Here is a 21,899-nt window from a genome sequence, read left to right as displayed (position 1 = left end):
TATCTACTTGCTGATTTGGTCCTCTCTGTGGAAGACACCAGTGCCTCTGTGACTCTAGTCAGCCATTTTGAAGCTCCCTCCCTGCTTTCTTTTCTTTCTGTAGATCCAGATTCCTGTCTTATATTATTTTCTTTTTCTGTGAAGAACTTCTTTTAACATTTTTCACAAGGCAGGTTTACTGGCAACAAATTCCACCAATTTTTTTTTTTTTTTTTTTGAGACGGAGTCTTGCTCTGTCGCCCAGGCTGGAGTGCAGTGGCCAGATCTCAGCTCACTGCAAGCTCTGCCTCCAGGGTTTATCCCATTCTCCTGCCTCAGCCTCCCGAGTAGCTGGGACTACAGGCGCCCGCCACCTCGCCCGGCTAGTTTTTTGTATTTTTTAGTAGAGACGGGGTTTCACGGTGTTAGCCAGGATGGTCTCGATCTCCTGACCTCGTGATCCGCCCGTCTCGGCCTCCCAAAGTGCTGGGATTACAGGCTTGAGCCACCGCGCCTGGCCTCCACCAATTTTTGTTTGTGTGTGTGAAAATCTTTATTTCTCTTAAACTTCTGAAGGATAACTTTGCTATAGACTTCTGGGTTGGTGGGTTTTTTTCTTTCAACACTTTAACCAAAATATTTCACTCCCGTTTCTTCTTGCTTACATGGTTTCTGAAGAGAAATACAACATATTTTTTATCTTGTTCCCTGGGTTAAATGTGCTTTTTATGTTTTGCTCTTTAAAAGATTTTCTGATTATCTGCAGCGTGACTATGATATGTGTAAGTGTGGATTTTTGGGTTATTTAATCTGCTAGGTGTTCTCTGAACGTTCTGGATCTGCAATTCGGTGGCTGTCATGAATTTTGGAAAACTATCAGCCATTATTTTTTCAGATATTTATTTCTTCTGTTTTCTCTCTTTATTCCCATCACGTCTTAAATACTGTTCTTTAATTCCTTTTTCCCATCACTTTTCAGTTTTTGAAGTTTCTATTGACATATCTTCAAGATCACTCATTTTTTTCTCATGTATAATCTACTGATAAGACCAAAGGCATTCTTTATTTCTGTTGCAATGCATTTGATTTCTAGCATTCCTGTTTAATTCTTCCTCAAAAGGTTTCCTAAGGTTTCCATCTCTGTGCTTACATTTCCATCTGTTCTTGTACATTATACACTTTTTCCATATACTTTTCCCTTAGTATATTAATTACAGTTATTTTAAAGTTCTGGTATAATACTTCCAAAATTTCTTCCATATCTGGGTCTGGTTCTCATCCTTGCTTTGTTTCTTCAAACTGTGTTTCCGCCTTTTTTTTTTTTTGCTAAATGCTGGATATGATATACTGGGTAAAAGAAATAAATAAATATGCCTTTGGTGTGAAGTTTTATGTAGACCTGGCAAGGCATAAGGCTATGTTTAATGTTTGTGTAAACACTCTGTAGGTGTCAGAGGTTATAATTTTCTCTATCTTTGTTTTTCACATCCCTGCTGTCTTTGGGTTTCCCTAAGGGACTCCTAAATAATGTGAGCCTTACAGTTATTTTAATTGTGATTCCCTGTTATTATTTACGAGCCATGTTGACGTGGCAGTAAGGTGTGGGATAGGGAGGAATCATTCTTTCATCCTGTAATTAGGTCTTTGTGGTTTAGTGGTCTGTGCCTCTTGGCTGCAATCTTGGGTGCTTCTCAGGTCAACCCCTCCTTAGGTGAGATAAGAAAGCAGGAGGGGTCTAAATTGGGTATTTCCATTCTACCACTTTGGTTAAACTCTGATAAAACCCACATTGGTTAGATGCTGGTAAAATAGTTTGCCCTGGGGCAAATCTTTGTTAAAAGACTGGAAAACTCTGATCATCTTTAAAAAATTCCATACAAGAAAAATTCATAAGTAAGAAGTTTTAATAAGTAATTTTGAAATAAACTATTTTGGTGTCTTCCGGTAGGTTCTAACCAAGTGGGATAAAGTATAAAATTTATCTTACAAGTAAAATGACAACATTAATAGTTCAACAGCCACTGTCTTTAATATAAATTATTATATTTGATAATACAGTGGTAAACATAAAAGTATCAATGGATGTTCTTACCATGGAAAGGTATTCATTCGTACCCTGTTCTTATAAATCAGAATTCCTCCTGACATCACTCCAATCATAATTTCATTGTTACTCTGATCCTTCAAAAAAATGAATAAAAACATGATAAATCTAAATTAATGGGCTTTGTTAGAGATATATTTTAAAAATAGGATTCTTTTTTTTAAAACTAAACATGGCATTTTCAAAGGTTGCAAAGAACTGAATACTAATTAGAAACTCAAATGGTAATTATTACAAAATAAAAATAAAGAACAAATTTTAAACCAAACTGAAATGTCTTACTAAAATTCTTTAATCTAAAGCAAAATGGATCTCAGGATTTCCCACAATTTATGACTAGAACTGACTCTTTGGAATAGGAACCTAGAATTCAGAAATCAGAGACCTCTGTCTTTGGTAGAATGATGACTTAGTATTCATTTTACCATTCCTAAAACTATTACAATCCATTTACTAAGTAATTGTGATGCTAACATCACAAACATGAATAAAACATGTAGGAATTCAGAGTTTGGTGAAAGGGAACCCAATAAAGTGATATTTACAACATATGAGAAGTCCTATAACTAATATGATACATTAGAAACATCATGAGAGTATACAATAGAGAACAATTCTTAGAGAGTTTAGAAGACCCCAGAGAAGAACATTTGAATTGTACCTTGAAGAATGAGTGAGAGTTTGCATACTAAATGACCCAATTTGAATAGCTAACCTACACTAATGAGAGAATGGGTAGAATAAAAATACGTTTCTTAGATGCTAATTTACCTTGAAACCATTTTGCTTTATTTAAAAGATTCTACAAGTAACCTAATACAGAAGGCACACTTTTACCACCTACCATTCATATAATCAGAAGACAGAACTTACTAAATAAAATATAAACTAGATTTTAACATTGTCTTCCTAGAACAAATACCTTATAGTATCAATAACTTCTAATGAAATAAAATCTTATTAATCTGTTAGGTAAGATAATACATAAATGGTCAAATGCAACAGTGTATATTAGTTTGCGTGGCTGCTTTTGACTTGCAATAATCAACATTATTTCAGTACACCATTATTAGAGTATTAAAAAGCATGTTTTAAAGGACATCAATTAGAAGTTTGGATCAAGACGTAAGACTGAGCCTAAATGATGCAAGAGTAAATATATACTCCTACTAGCCTATCTGCTCCCAACCTCATAAAACATTATAGAAGATATACATTAGGGAAGAAATACACAAAGCAAAAGAATCTGTAATATTTAATATGTTATCAATGGACCAGACATCTTGAGGAATCCTTAAAGATATAAAGTGCTAAGACTAGATTTACTGAGAAGAAAAAAAAAAAATTCATAAAACCACAGCCCAAACTATGTAGGAAAGAGACTGCTCTATGTGGAGGTAAAAACAGAAACGAAATTTTCAATTTTCAGGTACGAGTTCAGTTACCATAGATAAAAGAATTAAGAGGGGCCTGCAAATTACTGTCAGGATAATCAGGTAGGGAGCAGCTGTGATAATTAACTCCTAACAGTCCCACAATCCCACTCCAACTGGATTCAACTATAGGAAATTAAAGTGCGAAGCCTGTCTAAAACAGCAATTGTGGACAGTAGGTCCAAAAATTTAGAATTAAGCGTAATCCTCAGAAGGGATGAATAGAGAATCCCAAACTGAAAGAGGCAAACTATAGGCACACTGTAACTGGCTTTGTATTCCTTCGCACCTTAACCATCACGTAAGGCAGGCTAGAGTACAGAGAAATAGCATTCGCAACCAAGTGAAACAGAAATCACAAATACAAAAGAGGGTACAGAACCAAAAAATCACCAAGTGTTTGTGGAAAGCTAATACCAAACCCAATAAACAGAGAAGCCAATCAAGATACAATCATAGTAGAAAAACAAGTTTAAAAAATAATATATTCAGAAATATGTAGGAACTCAAGTTTCAAATTATAGATATCTAGACTGAAGTGGTCGTTCCCAAGGCATTCCTAGAGGTGGGTAAGATAAATGAGAGACCAAGTATGATAGCCTTCATGGACACAAATGTTATTAATTCCAATGTCTAGAAAAATACACTTTGATCATCTTAATTTAAAATATCTTATTTTGCTTTTCTTCATATCACCTATTAATACTATACTATACATTTAATAAATAAATTATTCACTAGAACTATTTATTGGATTCTTAGGCATAGAAAGAAGTACCTTGTACTCTTTTGCGGCATGAATGGTTCCCTATTATTGTCTGTATGAAAATGTCTTAGCTGTTCAACTTGGGATCCAAGGCCTTTATACAACCATTCCCATTTAATCTCTCCTTCCTAACTGGTAAAAATCTTCTACTCTAGCTAGGTGATTTTTATGACGTGTTTTGTGTGCCCACAACTCCGTGTTAAACCTGTTCTCATATCTCTGTTCGTATCTTCCTGCCAAATCAAGCCAAACCAAACCAAAGTCTAGATTACATCCATCTTCTCAGTAAAAACTTTATTAGCCCACATCTACATATTTCTCTCATATTTATCTGTTTCTTAAACCGCATATCTGAAAGACCTAATTATTGTAGAGATAAGGGCTGATATTGTTCATAACAGTGTCTTTCCAACTACATGTAGAAAAGGACCAGTTATGTTTTCTGTTTTTGTTGTTTAAGTTTCCAATCTGTCAGCTACTGATGCTTTTGCAAATCACACTAACATGCTTTATGTCAGACTGCTATAAAAGCAGCTAAATCTTACACTTAATTTCTGTATGTGTCTCTTCATGGACCAACTACAATTTACTCCATGGATCGTACTTGGAACATCAATGAACAATTATATCATTTCACACTCCTCCAAAGAGCCTACTTCTCAAATACGTTATTTGATTTCTTTTTTTTTTTTGAGACGGAGTCTTGCTCTGCTGCCCAGGCTGGAGTACAGTGGCCGGCTCTCAGCTCACTGCAAGCTCCGCCTCCCGGGTTCACGCCATTCTCCTGTCTCAGCCTCCCAAGTAGCTGGGACTACAGGCGCCCGCCTCGTCACCCGGCTAGTTTTTTGTATTTTTTAGTAGAGACGGGGTTTCACCGTGTTAGCCAGGATGGTCTCGATCTCCTGACCTCATGATCCGCCCGTCTCGGCCTCCCAAAGTGCTGGGATTACAGGCTTGAGCCACCGCGCCCGGCCCGTTATTTGATTTCTGATGGTAATTTTATGCTTACACTTAGCCAGTCATATTACTAGAGAATGTTTGATATAAAATCAGATTATAAAGATTTGTGATGAGCTTTAACTATGTAGTTACCTTTGGAACTAAGATTAAATGATAATTAAAGGGGAGAATTTATAATATGCAGTGGCTATATGATTTGAAAATGTAAATTCAGAGCAACTATGAAAAAAAGAAAAAGGGAGATACAAATTTTAAAAGTTAAAAATTTTCATTGTTCTAGTAATAACTGATATGGTAATTATAAGTACTACTTTTAATTACAGGATAGCATGAAGCAAATAAATAATTATAGGATATGTGAACTGTAGAATTCCTTGAGCTCTAAGTACCAAAACATTCTGTGTATCTCAATATAGATATAGAAACTAGTATAAATTCCCAACTCTGTTCACTTAAAAAGCCTAGAAATAGTGACCAACCCAGTAGGAATAACCATCCTTAGTACCCACACTGAGATTTTTGAAATATCATTTTCCATTAAAAGGGCTTCTTGGAGAAATGGCTCATTTCATGTCTGTGGCAAAACATCTTAAAAATACTAGATAGCATAAAAGCTATCAAAGACTAGACCAAGATCATGTCAAAAGGACTTAGGAGGCTGGGTGCGGTGGCTCATGCCTGTAATCCCAGCACTTTGAGAGGCTGAGGCAGGCGGATCACTTTAAGTCAGGATTTTGAGACCAGCCTGGTCAACATGGTGAAACTCCATCTCTATCAAAAACAAACAAACAAACAAAAACAAAAATTAGCTGGGTGTGGTCGTGTGCACCTGTAGCTATTTAAGAGGCTGAGGTGGGAGAATCACTTGAACCCAGGAGGCGGAGGTTGCAGTGAGCCGACATTGCCCCACTATACTTCAGCCTGGGTGACAGAGTAAGAACCTGTTTCAAAAAAAAAAAAAAAAAAAAAGACTTATGAGCCAAAAGAAGACCACCTCCACTGGTGACCAAAGATGGGCTAATTTGAGCTTCAATAAGGAGAATAACTATACTGTATTAAATCTTATCAGTAATATCTAATCTACCGCTTCATATTCATTACCTTGAAAACCAGGTAAATAAAGGAAAGAATCAAACATTCTTTTCCATGCATTGTCTATATGAACTATACCACTGGGTAACTGAACAGTAAAAGAAAGAAAAGGACCCCTTATAAAATCATTCCAGCAAATAAAAAACAAAAATATATTAGGATATCTCCATTTTGCAGCTTCCAATAAATTAATGGATCTAGGCATCCAGCATAAATGGCTGCTAGCACAGAATAAGAGCAAAACCCAGGCATTATGCACTGCCTGAAAAAAGAACGTAACAGAGATTAATCTTGAATCTGAACATGCTGCTAGATCAAGCTGCCAATCTGCAGGAGATAGAGAGGACAGCAAATCATGTTGAATTATATTATGAATATGTGATCAAGTAAAATCCAGACTGTAAGAAACTACAGGTAAAATAATCCAGTGCTTTACAGGTAAATTCTAAGCACAAGAGAAGAAGCAACAACCTGTAGATTAAAAAGAGAGGTCTTAGTTACCGTGAGTCAAACAAAATACACCAAACAGCAAGATCAAGCTACAGTTTCTAGCAAGGCACACTTGGATAATAAAAATTATTTAAAAAAAAATACTATGGGCCGGGCGCGGTGGCTCAAGCCTGTAATCCCAGCACTTTGGGAGGCCGAGACGGGCGGATCACGAGGTCAGGAGATCGAGACCATCCTGGCTAACACCGTGAAACCCCGTCTCTACTAAAAAATACAAAAAACTAGCCGGGCGAGGTGGCGGGCGCCTGTAGTCCCAGCTACTCGGGAGGCTGAGGCAGGAGAATGGCGTCAACCCGGGAGGCGGAGCTTGCAGTGAGCTGAGATCCGGCCACTGCACTCCAGCCCGGGCGACAGAGCGAGACTCCGTCTCAAAAAAAAAAAAATACTATGTAGGAAGGAGCTCTTATTGGGAAAAGGTTTCCAGAGTAGCTGGCAACATTCTACCACTTGAACTGGGTGGTAGTTACAAGGATGTCTGCCTTACAGTAATTCAGTAAGATATACATACCTATCTGTGTTTTATTTTACAACCGTATGTTTAAAAAGAGCAGGAAAAAATGATATTTAAACTGAATATGAATAGATGTTCTAACATGTTCTGCACATACCCTAATTGTTCATTTCACTTTCTCTTGTGATGTATAGACTGCCATCCCCTCCTTTATTTCTTGAGACAGAGTCTCGCTCTTGTCGCCCAGCCTGCAGTGCAGTGGTGCGATCTCGGCTCACTGTAACCTCCGCTCCCAGGTTCAAGCAATTCTCCTGCCTCAGCCTCCTGAGTAGCTGGGATTACAGGTGCCCACCACCACCCCCGGCTACTTTTTGTACTTTTAGAGATGGGGTTTCGCCATGTTGGCCAGGTTGGTCTCAAACTCCTGACCTCAGGTGATCCACCCACCTCCGCCTCCCAACATCCCCTCCTTTCTTTGGAGACTACTATACTATACACAAACTAATTACCTAGGGTACTTAAATATTCTGACCTCTCTATTATCACATGTTAATAGTACAATAACCCAAACCCACTCAATATTATGATGTACATAAGAACAACATTAATTTTAAGTGGTGGAGACAGCTGTTAATTTTCTTAATTACTTTTAATTATAAAACAATTTCAAAACAATATATAACAATTGCAAATATCAAATAAGAAGTCAAAGACTTCCCCTGTCACCTTCCCTGCCTCCCTCCCTCATTCCCAGAGATAACCACTACTAACACTTTGGTGTATGTTTTCCTATATCTTTACACAACTTTTTCTAACACATCTATAAATATTTTAAAGAATGGAGTTTCGGTAATAGAAGTGAGCAAAGATTATATTCATATTAATATCTGCCCCCCAAAAGATTTGTACAAATTTATATTTCAACAATGTATTAGAGTGTCCACTTTACCATACTCAGACAAAAAAATGGATATTTTTAAACCTTTGAACTTTTGCTAATCCGATAAAATTGGTATCTCCTGGTTTTCATTATTAGTGACAAGTACATAATATTGGTCACCTATATTTCTCCTGTGAAATGTTTATTATATTTGTATGCCATATGTTTCTACTCAGAAGTTTAAAAAAATTATTCCTTTGGGGAACTCTTTATAAAACATGAATATTAAAAAATTCTCTGTAACATATGTTGAAATTATTTTCCTTTATCCTGTAGCAGTTATGTTCTTTTCCAATATATCATTTGTTCAAAATTTTCATGCCTATTTTTAATATAGTTAGACATAAAGGCTTATACATTCATTAATGATGAAAAAAATGTTTGTATGCTTTACATAGGCCTAATGGAGTATGAGAATGCAAACAAATTATTCAGTGAAAATGAAAACAATTAGTGACCTATTTATGCTTTCACAAAGATGCCTGATACAGAAAGATGGCTGACTAAAAATAAAATGATGCTATGTCACAATGAGTGAAAGCACACATCAGAATTGTGGAAAACCACTATGTGATTTGATTACAGTAGAGTGATATGGCTAAAGTCATATGTATAGCTCCAATCTGAGAAAAGAGTTCCTTTCTCTGTGCCAAGAGATTACATTTGTAAATTATTTGATCATTTTAATGGATCTGTCAAAAAGTCTCCAAATACATTCAGGTTAAAAATGAGGTTTTGGAAAGAAGTTATAAACTGGCTCTTAATACAGAAATAGGGATTATATGGCCATGTTACTTAACTTTTCCGTGTCTCATTTCCCTCATCGGTAAAGTGGAGATAATAATACTCCTGTCTCACAAGGCTGTTGTAAGGATCAAATTGGATTAATACATATAAAGCCCTAAGAAGGATGGCTGGGACGTAGTAAATGCTATATAGGTGTTTCCTGTTATTATTATCTGTGTCCTGTGGAGCAAAAGCCCTCAAAATTACTGTTCTCAGTTTTTTTTTTGGGGATTCTCTCATCACTCTTTGGCCATCACTGCACCTCCAAAACTGCTCCTGAAAAGTCACCAGTGATGTCCACTTTTCTAATCCAGTTCTCTGTCCTTATTTTATTTGACCTAACAGCATCATCCAACAAAGCTGACTGCTCCTGATTTACTTGGCTTCAGAGACACATATTTGTGTCTTTGATAGAAAGAAAGGCTCTCCTTTCTGAATGGCTGCTCCTTCTTGGTCTCCTTTCCTGGTTCTTCTTCATCTCTTCAAATTCTAAACATTGAAGTGTTCCAACTTTGAGGACCTATTCTCTTCAATACCTACTAAATTTACTCCCTCAGTGCTCTCATCTCATGATTTTAACTATTAACTATAAGCTAACAATTCCCAAATGTATTATTTCTAGTCCAGACTTTTCCTCTCACCTCCAGGTCCATAAATTGAAATGCCTAGCCCTCTTTCATGAGGATTTACGTCTCTTCAAATTTAATATATCCCAAGATAAATTCTTGACTTACACTCCTACTAAATCTGCTTCTCCCAGGTCTTTCCCAACTTAGTAAAAGTTCAGGCCAAAAGCTTTGAAATAATTATCAAATCCTTTTTTTCCTCACACCCATAGCCAGTACACATCAGTAAAAGCTGTCACTTCCATATTCAAAATATATTCAAAATCTGATTGCTGTCCACCACCCCAATACTATAGGAACTATTACCTTTCACCAGGATCACTATAACAGTGTCTTCCCTTAGTATCTTACAGTGTACTCTCAAAACAAAAGTCATTGTTATATTTTAAAAACGTAAATCACAACAAGTCTTTTATTGCTTCAAAACTCTCTAATGGTTTTGATTATAATTAAAAGCCAAAGTCCTTAAAATGTTTTATAAAGATGTGGTGGCTCATGTCTGCAGTCCCAGCACTTTGGGAGGCCAAGGCAGGTAAGATTGCTTGAGCTGAGAAGTTTGAGACCAGCCTGAGCAACATAGCAAGATTCCATCTCCACTTAAAAAAAAAAAAATTCAGCCAGCATGGTGACACGTGCCTGTGGTCCCAGCTACGTGGAAGGCTGAGGTGGGTGGGTCACTTGAGCCCGAGAGACCAAGGCTGCAGTGAGCTGAGATGGCACCAATGCACTGCAACCTGGATGACAGAGCAAGACTCTGCCTCAAAAGAAAGAAAGAAAGAAAAAAAAGGCTTATAAAGTTCTTGTCTGCTTAGATCTCGTCTCCTAATACTCTCCTCTCCTTGCTCGCACTACACAAGCCATACTCAACTCTTAGCTATTATTTGAACTGCTATATATACTATTTCACTGCTCTTTCCTCTGCTTAGAATAATATCCTCCCAGATGTTTACATGGCTCTTTCAGATCTGTTTACCTTCTCAGTGAGACCTTCCCTGATACCTCATTTGTTTAATTCCCCATTCTCAGCTTAACTTTTCTTCATAGCATCTATCAATATCTGACATATTACCTACTTAATTTTTTAAAAGAACCGAAGTACTACATAGTAAAATGCACAATTCTTAAATGTACAACTCAAAATTTTACACACATACATACATGTTCTTATTTACACTCCAACATAACCATCACAAACTAATATATAGAACATTTTGAAAAACCCAGAAAGCTCCCTCATGAGTCTCCCAGTTAATAAACATTCCTTCAGAATTGACCGCTATTCTGACTTCTATCAATAAAGATTGGTATTTTGCCAGTTACTGAACCTCAATGGAATCAAACAGTACATACTCTGATATACCCATAATTGTTCATTTAGAGTTTTGTTTCTTGCTCCCCAGAATGCAAGCTTTGGGAGGGTTGAATTTTATCTACTTTACTCACTACTATATATACGATGTCTATAAATGAGACCATATTACTGCATGCAGCCAGAATCGAAGTCTATGGACCCTACTCAACCCAAACCATAGATAAATTTTCAGGAAAAAGTCCTCCCCTACAAAAGCAAATTCAAATATAAGAAGCAGCAACTATTGCATCAGATGCACAGATACAATGTAAGCACATAGGGAACATGAAATAGCAAGAAAATACAGTATCTCCAAAGGAATACAATAATTCTCCAGCAACAGATCTTAATCAAAAAGAAAATTTCAAAATCCCAGCATGAAATAAGTAATTCAAATTGTTAACTTTAAAGCTCAGTGAGACACAAGAGAATTCTGAAAAACAATACAAATAAGTCAGGAAAGCTATTCAGGGTATGAATGAGAAATTTACCAAAGAGATATTTTTTTAAAGAACCTAATAAAAATTCTGAAGCTGGTTCATGCTTGTAATCCCAGCTCTTTGAGAGGCCAAGGTGGGTGGATCACCTGAGGTCAGGAGTTGGAGACCAGCCTGTCCAACGTGGTGAAACCCCCTCTCTACTAAAAATACAAAATTAACCAGGCATGGTAGCGTGTGCCAGTAATTCCAGCTACTCGGGAGGCTGAGGCATGAGAATCGCTTGAATCTGGGAGGTGGAGGTAGCAGTGAGCTGAGATCACACCACTGCATTCCAAGCTGGGCAACAGAGCAAGACTCTGTCCCCCCCGCCCCCCCCAAAAAAAAAAAAAAAAAATCTGAAACTGGAGAATTCACTGAAAAAAAATTCAAAATACATTTGAAAACTTCAACAACAGACTACATCAGTCCAAAGAATGAAACTTGGAACTTGAAGACAAGTCTTTCAGAATAATCCAGTCAAACAAAAATAAAGAAAAGAGATGAAAAAAGAATGAGCAAAACCTTCCTGAAATTTGAGGCAAGATAAGGTGACCAAATTTACATATTATTTGTATCCCCAAGGGCAAAGAAACAAAGAAAGGATTAGACATTCAGATACAGGAAGCTCAATGATCTCCAAGCAGATATAACGTAAAGAGGTGTTCTCCATGGCACCATTATAATCAGACTGTCTAAAGTCAAACTTCAGGAGCAAATCCTAAAAGTAGCAAAAGTGTCTCATCACCTACAAAGAAAACCCCACCAGTCTAACAGTGAATTTCTCAGCAGAAACTTTACAGGCCAGAAGACAATGGAATGATATATTGAAAGTGCTGAAAGAAAAAACCTGCCACTCAAGAATACAATATCTATCAAAATTATCACTTATAAATGAAAGGGAAATGAAATCATTCACGGACAAACAAATCCTGTGGGAATTCTATACCACTAGATCGGTTCTACAAGATATGCTCAAGGGAGTCCTAAACTTGGAAGTGAAATGATGACATTTACCATCATGAAAATATACAAAAGTATAAAACTTAATGGGTAAAGAAATACAAAGGAGGAAGAGAAAGGACTCAAACAGTATCACTACAGAAACCCATCAAAACAATAAACTATAAGAGAAAAAGAAAGAAACACAGAATACATATAATAACTAGAAAACAACCATATGAAAAGAACAAAACCTCATATACCAACAACTTTGAATGTAAATAGATGAAATTCTCCTCTTAAAAGATACAAAATGGCTGAATGGATTAAAATACATAATTCAACTATATGTTGCTTAAAAGAAACTCAGTTTTCATTAAAAACACATATAGACTGAAAATAGAGGGATGGAAAAAAATTCTCCACACAAACGAAAACCGAAAGTTACGAGTACCCAAACTTATATCAGATAAAACAGATTTTAATTAATTCAAGAACAGTTAAAAAAAAAAAAAAGACAAAGAAGGTCATTATATAATGATAAAGAGATCAACCCAGTTAAGAGGACATAACTAGTCCAAATATATACGCACCAAACATTGGAGTACCCAGATTCATAAAACAAATACTACTAGATCTAAAGAGAGATATAGACTGTAATACAATAATAGTGGGGGACTCACACCTCACTCTCAGCATGAGACAGATCTAGAAAGAAAATAAAGAAACACTGGACTTAAACTTAACATTAGATCAAATGGACCAGACACTTAGAGAATATTCTACTGAACAATGCAGAATATGCATTATTTTCATAAGCACATGGAACATCTTCCAAGATAGGCCATATGTTTGGTCACAAAACAAGTCTCAACAAATCAGTTAAACAACATGCTTCTAAACGACCATTGGGTCAATTAAGAAATTAAGATGGAAATAAAAAAATTCTTTGAAACAAATGAAAATGGAAATACAACATACCAAAACCTGTGGGATACACCAAAGGCACTGATAAGAGGGAAGTTTACAGCAATAAATGCCTACACAAGAAAAGGAGAAAGACTACAAGTTAACAGTCTAACAATGCATCTCAAAAACCTGGAATAGCAAGAACAAAACAAACCTAAAATTAGTAGAACAGAAATAACAAAGATCAGAGCAGAAATAAATGAAATAGTGACCATAAAAAATATGAAGGATAAATGAAACAAAAAGTTGGTTCTTCAAAAAGACAAACAAAATTAATAAACTGCTAGACTAACCAAGAAGGCAGAATATCCAAATAAGTAAAATCAGAAATGAAAAGGAGACATTGCAACTGATACTACAGAAATAGAAAAGATCATCAGAGACTATCATGAACAACTACAAGCTGGGAAACCTAGAGGAAATGAATTCGTGGAAACATATAACCTACCAAGACTGAATCAAGAAGAAATAGAAAACCTGAAGAGACCAATAATGTGTAGTGAGATTGAAATCAGTAATGAAAGTCTCCTAACACAGAAATGCCCAGGAACAAATGGATTCCAAGTTGAATTTTACCAAACACACAAAGAAGTAATAACATCCCTGAAACTATTCCAAAAAAAATTGAAGAGGAGGGAATTCTCCTAACTCATTCTATAAGGTCAGCATTAGTATCAGACTAAAACCAGGCAAGGATGCAAAAACTAGAAAAAAGAAAACTACAGGCCAATATCCCTGATGAACAAAGACACCAACATCTTCAACAAAGTACTAGCAAACCAAATCCAACAGCATGTTAGAAAGATAACACACCACAATCAGATACGACACATTATATCAGGAATGTAAGGATGATTCAACACACACAAATTAGTAAACATGATATATCACAAGAAGATAATGAAGAATAAAAACCATATGACCATCTCAAAAGACATTGTAAAAGCATTTGAAAAACTTCAACATCTCAACAAACGCACAGAAGGAACATACCTCAAAATAATAAAAGCCATATACGACAAACCCAAAATCAACATCATACTGAATACAGAAAAGTTGAAACTGTTCCCCTAAGAACTAGAAAAGACAAGGATGCCCACTTTCACACTCTTATTCCACATACTACTGGAAGTCCTAGCCAGAGCACTCAGGCAAGAGAAAGAAGGAAAAGGTATCCAAATTGGGAAAGAGGAAGTCAAATGACCTCTTTTTGCTGATGATATGATCTTGTATCTAAAAAAACCTAAAGACTCCACCAAAATGCTTAGATTTCATAAATAAATTCAGTAAAATCAACACATAAAACCAGCAGCACTTCTACACATCAATAATGATCTAGTTGAGAAAGAAATCAAGAAGGCAATCCCATTTACAATAGCTACAAAAAATACCTAGGAATAAATTTAACCAAGAAGGTGAATGATCTCTACAAGGAAAACTACAAAAACACTGATGAAAAATTTAAGATGACACAAACAAAAAAATCCCATGCCCTTGGATCTGAAGAACTAATATTGTTAAAATGACCATATTGCCAAAGCACTCTACAGATCCAGTGCAATCCCTATCAAAATACCAACACTGTTCTTCATAGAATTAGAAAAAAATCTTAAAATTCATATAGAACCAAAAAAAAAGAGCCCAAATGACCAAAGCAATCCAGAGCAAAAAGAACAAAGCATCAAATTACCTGATGTCAAAATGTGTTACAAGGCTACAGTAACCAAAACTGCATGGTACTGATGTAAAAACATACACAAAGACCAATAGGACAGACTAGAGAACCCAGAAACAAAGCCAAATATTTACAGCTAACTGATCTTCAACAAAGTCAACAAGAACTTACACTGGGGAAAGGACATCCTCTTCGTTTTTTTTTTTTTTTTTTTTTTTGAGAAGGAGTCCCTCGCTCTGTCCCACCCAGGCTGGAGTGCAGGTGGCCAGATTCTCAGCTCAGCTGCCGCCTCCCGGGTTTACGCCCCATTCTCCTGGGGCCGTCAGCCTCCCGAGTAGCTGGGAGCTACAGCGCGCCGCCACTCGCCCGGCGTAGTTTTTTTTTTTTGTATTTTTTTAGTAGAGACCGGGGTTTGCACCATGTTACGCCAGGATGGTCTGCGATCTCCCTGAACCCGTCGTGATCCGCACCGCCTCGGGGCCTCCTCCCAAAGTGCTGGGATTACAGGCTTGAGCCACCGCGCCCGGCCAGGACATCCTCTTCAATAAATGGTTCTGAGAAAATTGGATAGCCACATACGAAGAAGGAAGCTGGACGCCTAGCTCTTACCACATGCAAAAATCAACTCAAGACAATTGCAGACATAAATGTAACACCCAAAACTATAATAATACAACAAGAAAGGACAGGATCTTGCTGTCACTCAGGCTGGAGTGAAGTCACATGATCGTAGCTTACAGAAGGCTTAGACTCCTCGGCTCAGCTGATCCTCCTGCCTCAACTCTTGAGTAGCTGCGACTTCAGGCATGCACCACTATGCCTAGCTTATTTTTTAAATGTGTAGAGCTGAGATCTCATTATGTTTCCCAGGCTGGTCTTGAACACCTGGGCTCACGCAATCCTCCTGCCTTGCTGTCCCAAGGTGTTGGGATTATAGGCACGACACATTATGCCCAGCCCCTTTTTATTTTTAACCATGGTTTAATTCACATATTTAAAGTTCCATCTGTTTTAAACTTTATTATTAAAAAAAAAAAACTAGTGACACAAATACTGACCAGTACATTACATTTTTAAGAATCATGTTCAAAAGATATAGGCCCTAAATAAGGAAGGACGGTAAAGGGGCATATTTTAAAGAAAGCATAAAGTTGAACTTAAAATAAAAGTTGAAGGGGGAAAAAAAAAGAAAGCTGAAAGTTTCTAAGAGACACATTTTAAATGGAATCAGACAAAAAGATTTCCAAGTAAAACTCAGAATTGCAAGATAAAATCATTTGAGGAAAGCAACTCATCTGGTCTTTTAAAGGAAAGATTGACATAAGCTTTGTGAAACATAAGAACTGATGTTCCTCTCCCAGAATATGGTCAGGAAAGGTCCTAAAGGATAAAACCATTACATGAAGTAGAACTTCGAGTACTTAAACAACTATCTGTGTACCTGTGTCTGCATATTAAAATGATTGAAAATAATTATCTAAGAAAAATATTGTCTCTGAATTCCCTTTCAGGCTGATATTCTTTTTAGGCTCAACTATTTATTCCCAAGAGAAGATAAACACTATCAGCAACTCAACTGATGATTATAATTCCACTTTTCACTGAGTACAGAATAGCTGTACTCCAAGTACTTTTGATAAAGAACTCAAGAAAAACATGAGGAAACACACAAATACGGGATAGACACTCATAAATATGCTTACGCCAGGAGGTTACCAGTTTTTCAAAGGCAGCAATGTTTGACACAAGCGAAAAGAAGTTATACAGTGTAACACAGAAAAAGCCAGTGACTATAAATTCCACTTCAATACAGAGATGGCGGGGAGATAAAAATATGTTAATATGCTCCATGTTGTGCTTTATAAATAAAACTCATAATAGAGATATTAAATGAAGTAAGTGCATTAATACAGGCCTCAGTGATGTGAGAATATTTTAATGATCATTATTATAAAAGTATACAAAAGCCACTTTTCCTATAGCTTAACAATTATATTTTAAAATAAATATTCTAAAGGTACTATATCTTATGGTCTGTAAAAATTATCTTTACATATAAAACACTATCTTGAAGAACAATAACAAGAAGAATCCACATTAACCATCCTTCGCATTCAGGAACTGAATCTTAAGTTATTGTGAAAATACTTAAATTCAGAGGAAATTTTCAGTGCAGCTATGTCAGCAGCAATCATAACTTATTCCATTTGTTATCTAATCTTAAAAAATGTTATACTGAGTAACGGAGCCTAACTCAACAACATCGAAGTAAGTTTTCTTCACTTACCCTTGCATAGTGGAATTCAACTCCATAGAGTTCTAAGGTACGTGCTGTGTTTAGGTAATTAAATTCTGCTTCTGCAGGAGATAAGCCTCTATAAAGACATCAAGTTAAAAATTGGATCAATCAATCAATCAAATACGGCTAAATTAGAAAAAGGCTATTTATCTGAAAAAACTGAGCAGTCTTAAATCTACAAAACACCATGCAGGACTACTCCTCTAACTTACCTGGAGGGCACATTTTCAGTAACCCAAATTATTATTTTCCAGAATACTTTCTTATTTTCTAGAAATACAAATATACACCAAGTTTTTAAAGCTCCTTACTATTTATATGGATGACTATAACAAAGCCCCTCATTTTTAGATATAACTTAAAAGCAGTATTTCTCAATATTTCGTTCATACACAATATCTGCATTTAAACCACACAGGGTATCTCTTAAACTTGCAGATTCTAAGCCAACCTCCAGGGCAGTGCTTCTCAGAGTGTGGTGCACAGTCAGAGGTTGATTCACAGGATGGAACCTGAGTGTTGGAGGCTTGTATAGCAATCTGGCAGGGTAATATCTGTTAAATCTAACAGTAAAAAACAAAACAAAAAAACAAACAAACGAGGACTTGTATTTTTTACATCTTTGTTTGCTTTCTCCACTTTACTTTTCTAGTAATTAATTTTTATTATATTTTACAAAACATAAATAATACAATAATGACAGCTGGAGGGAAGAAACCATCTTTCATCACAGATGGTTTAAGAAGACTATTCTGTAGAGTCTGATTTAGAAAGATGAGGTCAAAACTGTTTATATTTAAAAAGAATCCCAAGTGATTCTTATAAACACAAGTTGAAGAACCACTGCTCTATATATAAGGCCTTTAAAAATAGATTTACTCCTATTTCACATATAGTTTTAACAACCTTAGTTATTATCTGTTATTATCAGACTACAGCATAGCAAAAGCAGCAAATTACAAAAACAAAGATACAAACTTTCTATTCACTAATGTTACTAGAAAAGGGAGCCAACAGCCCGCTAATACACAAAACAAGCAGCACATTTCAAATTTCTATAAAATTAAATATATACTCCCTCCAGTTAAAGTGGATAATTCTATTTTTCTTCATTTAAAGATCTGATAAATCATGTACTTAAACCAAACAGAAATACATAATCAACAGAAATATATAATCAATAAGCTTTTCCTTAAGAGTCTTTTTATTATTGGTAAATTTAAAAAATCTGGCTTATCTTCAAACTCTTGATTCTGATATGCTGTATGTATAACTTTCACTATGAATGGAATTTACTTAGACTAAAATAGCCCCCTCACCACATTAGGCAGTCTATTAAAAACTCTTAGTCTATTTTAGATCAGGAATCAGCAAACCTTTTATTGCAAAGGGCTGGATAGTAGATATTGTAGGCTTTTAGGACATACGGTCTCTGTGGCAACTATTTAGCTTGGCCATTGTGCGAAAACAGCCAGACAACATATAAATGAATGAGGGCATCTGTGTTCCAGTAAGTGTTTATTCATGAATACTGAATTTTATGAAATTTCACATGCCACAAAATGCTATTCTTCTTTTGACTTTCTGCAACCATTTAAAATCTATATAACAATCTTAGTCTGTGGGCCATATAAAAATAGGCAATGGGGGCCGGGTACGGTGGCTCATGCCTGTAATCCCAGCACTTTGGGAGGCCGAGGCAGGCGGATCATGAGGTCAGGAGATGGAGACCATCCTGGCTAATACGGTGAAACCCCATCTCTACTAAAAATACAAACAATTAGCTGGGCGTGGTAGTGGGCGCCTGTAGTCCCAGCTACTTGGGAGGCTGAGGCAGGAGAACGGCATTAACCCGGGAGGCGGAGATTGCAGTGAGCTGAGATCGTGCCACTGCACTCCAGCCTGGGCGACAGAGCGAGACTCCATCTCAAAAAAAAAAAAAAAAAAAATAGGCAATGGGCCATTGTTTGTTATTCTGTTTTAGACACATGAGTTATTAGCAAAAGAAAGTAAGTTTTCTGAATAATAGTAACAGCTAACATTTCTTCAGTGTGTACAATGTGCTATGTATGGTTATGAGAACCTCATGTATATCAACTCATTTAAGACCTACAATAACTCCAGAGATGGATAGATACTTTTACTATCCCCAGTTTACATAAGGAAACAGAGAAGAAGAGGCATAAAGCAGTCTGGCCAAGGTTATAAGATAGTAACTAATCTTACAGAATTTCAAACCAGGCGGTCTGGCTCTCTAGTTCAGACTCTTACCAATATGCAACACTGCCTGAGTTTTTCCCTGAGTATTCAGAATCCTGTATTGAAGCACAACTGAATTCTGAACTAATAAACAATATTACTTTCTATTCAAGGCAACAAATCTCTTTTGAAAAAATATAGAAAATTATACTCACACAAAAGAATCAAAGTTGAATGAATATTGTTAATGAATGAATATTGATAAGGTTAAGTATCCCTTCTCTGAAATGCTTGGGATCATGTGTTTCAGATTTCAGATTTTTTCAAGTTTGAAATATTTACATATACATAATGCAGTATCTTGGGATAGAAACCAAGTCTAAACATGAAATTTATGTTTCATATACAATTTATACACATAGCCTGAAGGTAATATTATATCATATTTAAAATAATTCCGTGTATGAAACAAAGTTTTGACCACATTTTGACTGAAACTCATTATATGAGATCAGGTACAGAATTTTCCACTTGTGGTGTAATGTCTGTGCTCAAAAAGTTTCAAATTTTAGAGCTCTCTGAATTTCAAACTTGGGTTAAGGATGTTCAATCTGTACTGTTTTAAAGAAATATTTTTTAAAATTAATTTAGCATTATATAGAGTTCCTTTTCCCCTCTTGGCTCATTACCAAGGAGAATCAAGTCCTTTATACCTAAAAACTGAGAAAGAATTACTAAGCAGACGGATCTCTACATTGTGACTATACTATTTATATTCCAAAATTACTTAGACTACTACACAATAGCAAATAAATGTCTGTTTACACATAGCTTAATGGCTCTTAACAGAAATGAAAATGAGCCTCATATAGTCTATGAAATCATTTTTTAGCACAGATCACCTATATTTCTTTAAAATAATATTATTTTAGGTAACATTAATTGTTCTATATTAAATACAGTCATCAAATTAGAAGTAATTTCAAACATTTCTCTAGAAAGAATGCTATTAAGAAGTTTATCAAATAAAAAACCAAAAAACTCTTACATGTGTTGCTGATGTAATTTTGCAATTTCTTTTTCAAAATCTTGAGGTTGATTAGGAATGAAAGAATAATCTGAGAGGTAGCCTGACAAGTTCTCTGACTGATCGCAGTCTCCAAGTTCAGCTAATAATGAAAGGAAAATATTCATATTTTAATAAACAAATATTTAAATTATTATAGTCAAATCAGTGATGTCATTAATTCTATTTCTGGATGTAAAATACTTATGTTTCTAATACAACCACTTCAGCAAGCTACAGCAATCCATTTAACATTCTTATAGGTCTCAATTTCAGAGGAAATTTTTTTTTTCAAAAATCATAGTAATTGCTAACTAACTGGAGATTTAATTACATTTCCACTGCAGTCACTATTTTCTATATAGTAACACATCTACAGAACTCCCACATTAAAGCCAATGTACTAGCAATACAAACCACAAAGTTATATGCTATTTGACCTAAAAATGGGCTGATACTTACACTGAACAGCAAATGAAGCTAAAAGGGCAGCAGTATTAGAAGGACAGGGTAATCTAATAAAACAAAACAAAAATACATAACCGAAGGTTAAACATAGTAATTTCAAAAGTACTATAATTTGTTAAACAATCACACTTGAAGTTTCATGTGATTTAACTATTAAGAAATAAACTTATCTGATGAAAAGAATTCACACTACATGTAACCTTCTTAAATAATTTATTTGCAATGACCATGAATTACTTAATACAGATTTTAAAAGTATTTTTAAAGTCCATTACAAAAAATTTGTAAGAAATTTAAAGAGCCCACCTTCCAGTAAGAATGTCTTGTTTAATTTGCAAAAAATACTGGTACCTTAACAAAACAAAAAAAAACAGATAGCATTTACTAGAATTGCAACAATTTCAATTCTAAGAAACTATATACTTACATTAACAAATAAAAATATTGAAATATTTGCTTTTATAATTTACATATTAAAACATGTAAAGTAGTTTAAAAATAAGATTTCATAAGCTTATGAATCTAAATCTTTAAAATTCTTTGATGTATGAAATTTGTACTTCAAATGTCTTGTTTCCACTAGCTTCCATTATAGAAGCCCTCAAGATTTTAAACAGTTACATGACAGAGGGAGAAATATTCTGAGGGTTGGTATATGCAGAAAGTAGAAGTGGGAAGCATAGAAAACCTCGTATCACAAACATAGAAGAGTTGACAGTAGCAATGCACTAGAGACCAGCCAAGATTTTTGCTGGTCTGAGACAGAAAGTCAGCTACGAGTACAGGCCAGTGTTTTGATCATTTTAT

At 35.5% G+C, this 21,899-nt stretch overlaps 1 protein-coding gene across 2 annotated transcripts in view; it reads right to left on the bottom strand.

The window, feature by feature from the left end:
• Positions 1 to 21,899, bottom strand: part of PTPN4 (protein tyrosine phosphatase non-receptor type 4) — a 235,215-nt gene that overhangs the window by 81,839 nt on the left and 131,477 nt on the right. For both annotated transcript variants that reach the window (XM_017891972.1, XM_017891973.1), the window contains exons 6-10: positions 21,399 to 21,443; positions 21,087 to 21,139; positions 20,607 to 20,727; positions 17,348 to 17,435; positions 2,072 to 2,160 (exon numbers count right to left, since the gene is read on the bottom strand). In XM_017891972.1, the coding sequence (XP_017747461.1) occupies positions 2,072 to 2,160; positions 17,348 to 17,435; positions 20,607 to 20,727; positions 21,087 to 21,139; positions 21,399 to 21,443 (396 nt within the window). The remainder of the gene's footprint in view (positions 1 to 2,071; positions 2,161 to 17,347; positions 17,436 to 20,606; positions 20,728 to 21,086; positions 21,140 to 21,398; positions 21,444 to 21,899) is intronic.

The sequence above is a fragment of the Rhinopithecus bieti genome, unplaced genomic scaffold (assembly GCF_001698545.2).
Source record: "Rhinopithecus bieti isolate Rb0 unplaced genomic scaffold, ASM169854v2 scaffold_19969, whole genome shotgun sequence".
In the NCBI taxonomy this organism is placed as follows: domain Eukaryota; kingdom Metazoa; phylum Chordata; class Mammalia; order Primates; family Cercopithecidae; genus Rhinopithecus; species Rhinopithecus bieti.
Note: the sequence above shows the minus strand (reverse complement) of the source record. Positions and strands in the feature narration are given on the sequence as shown.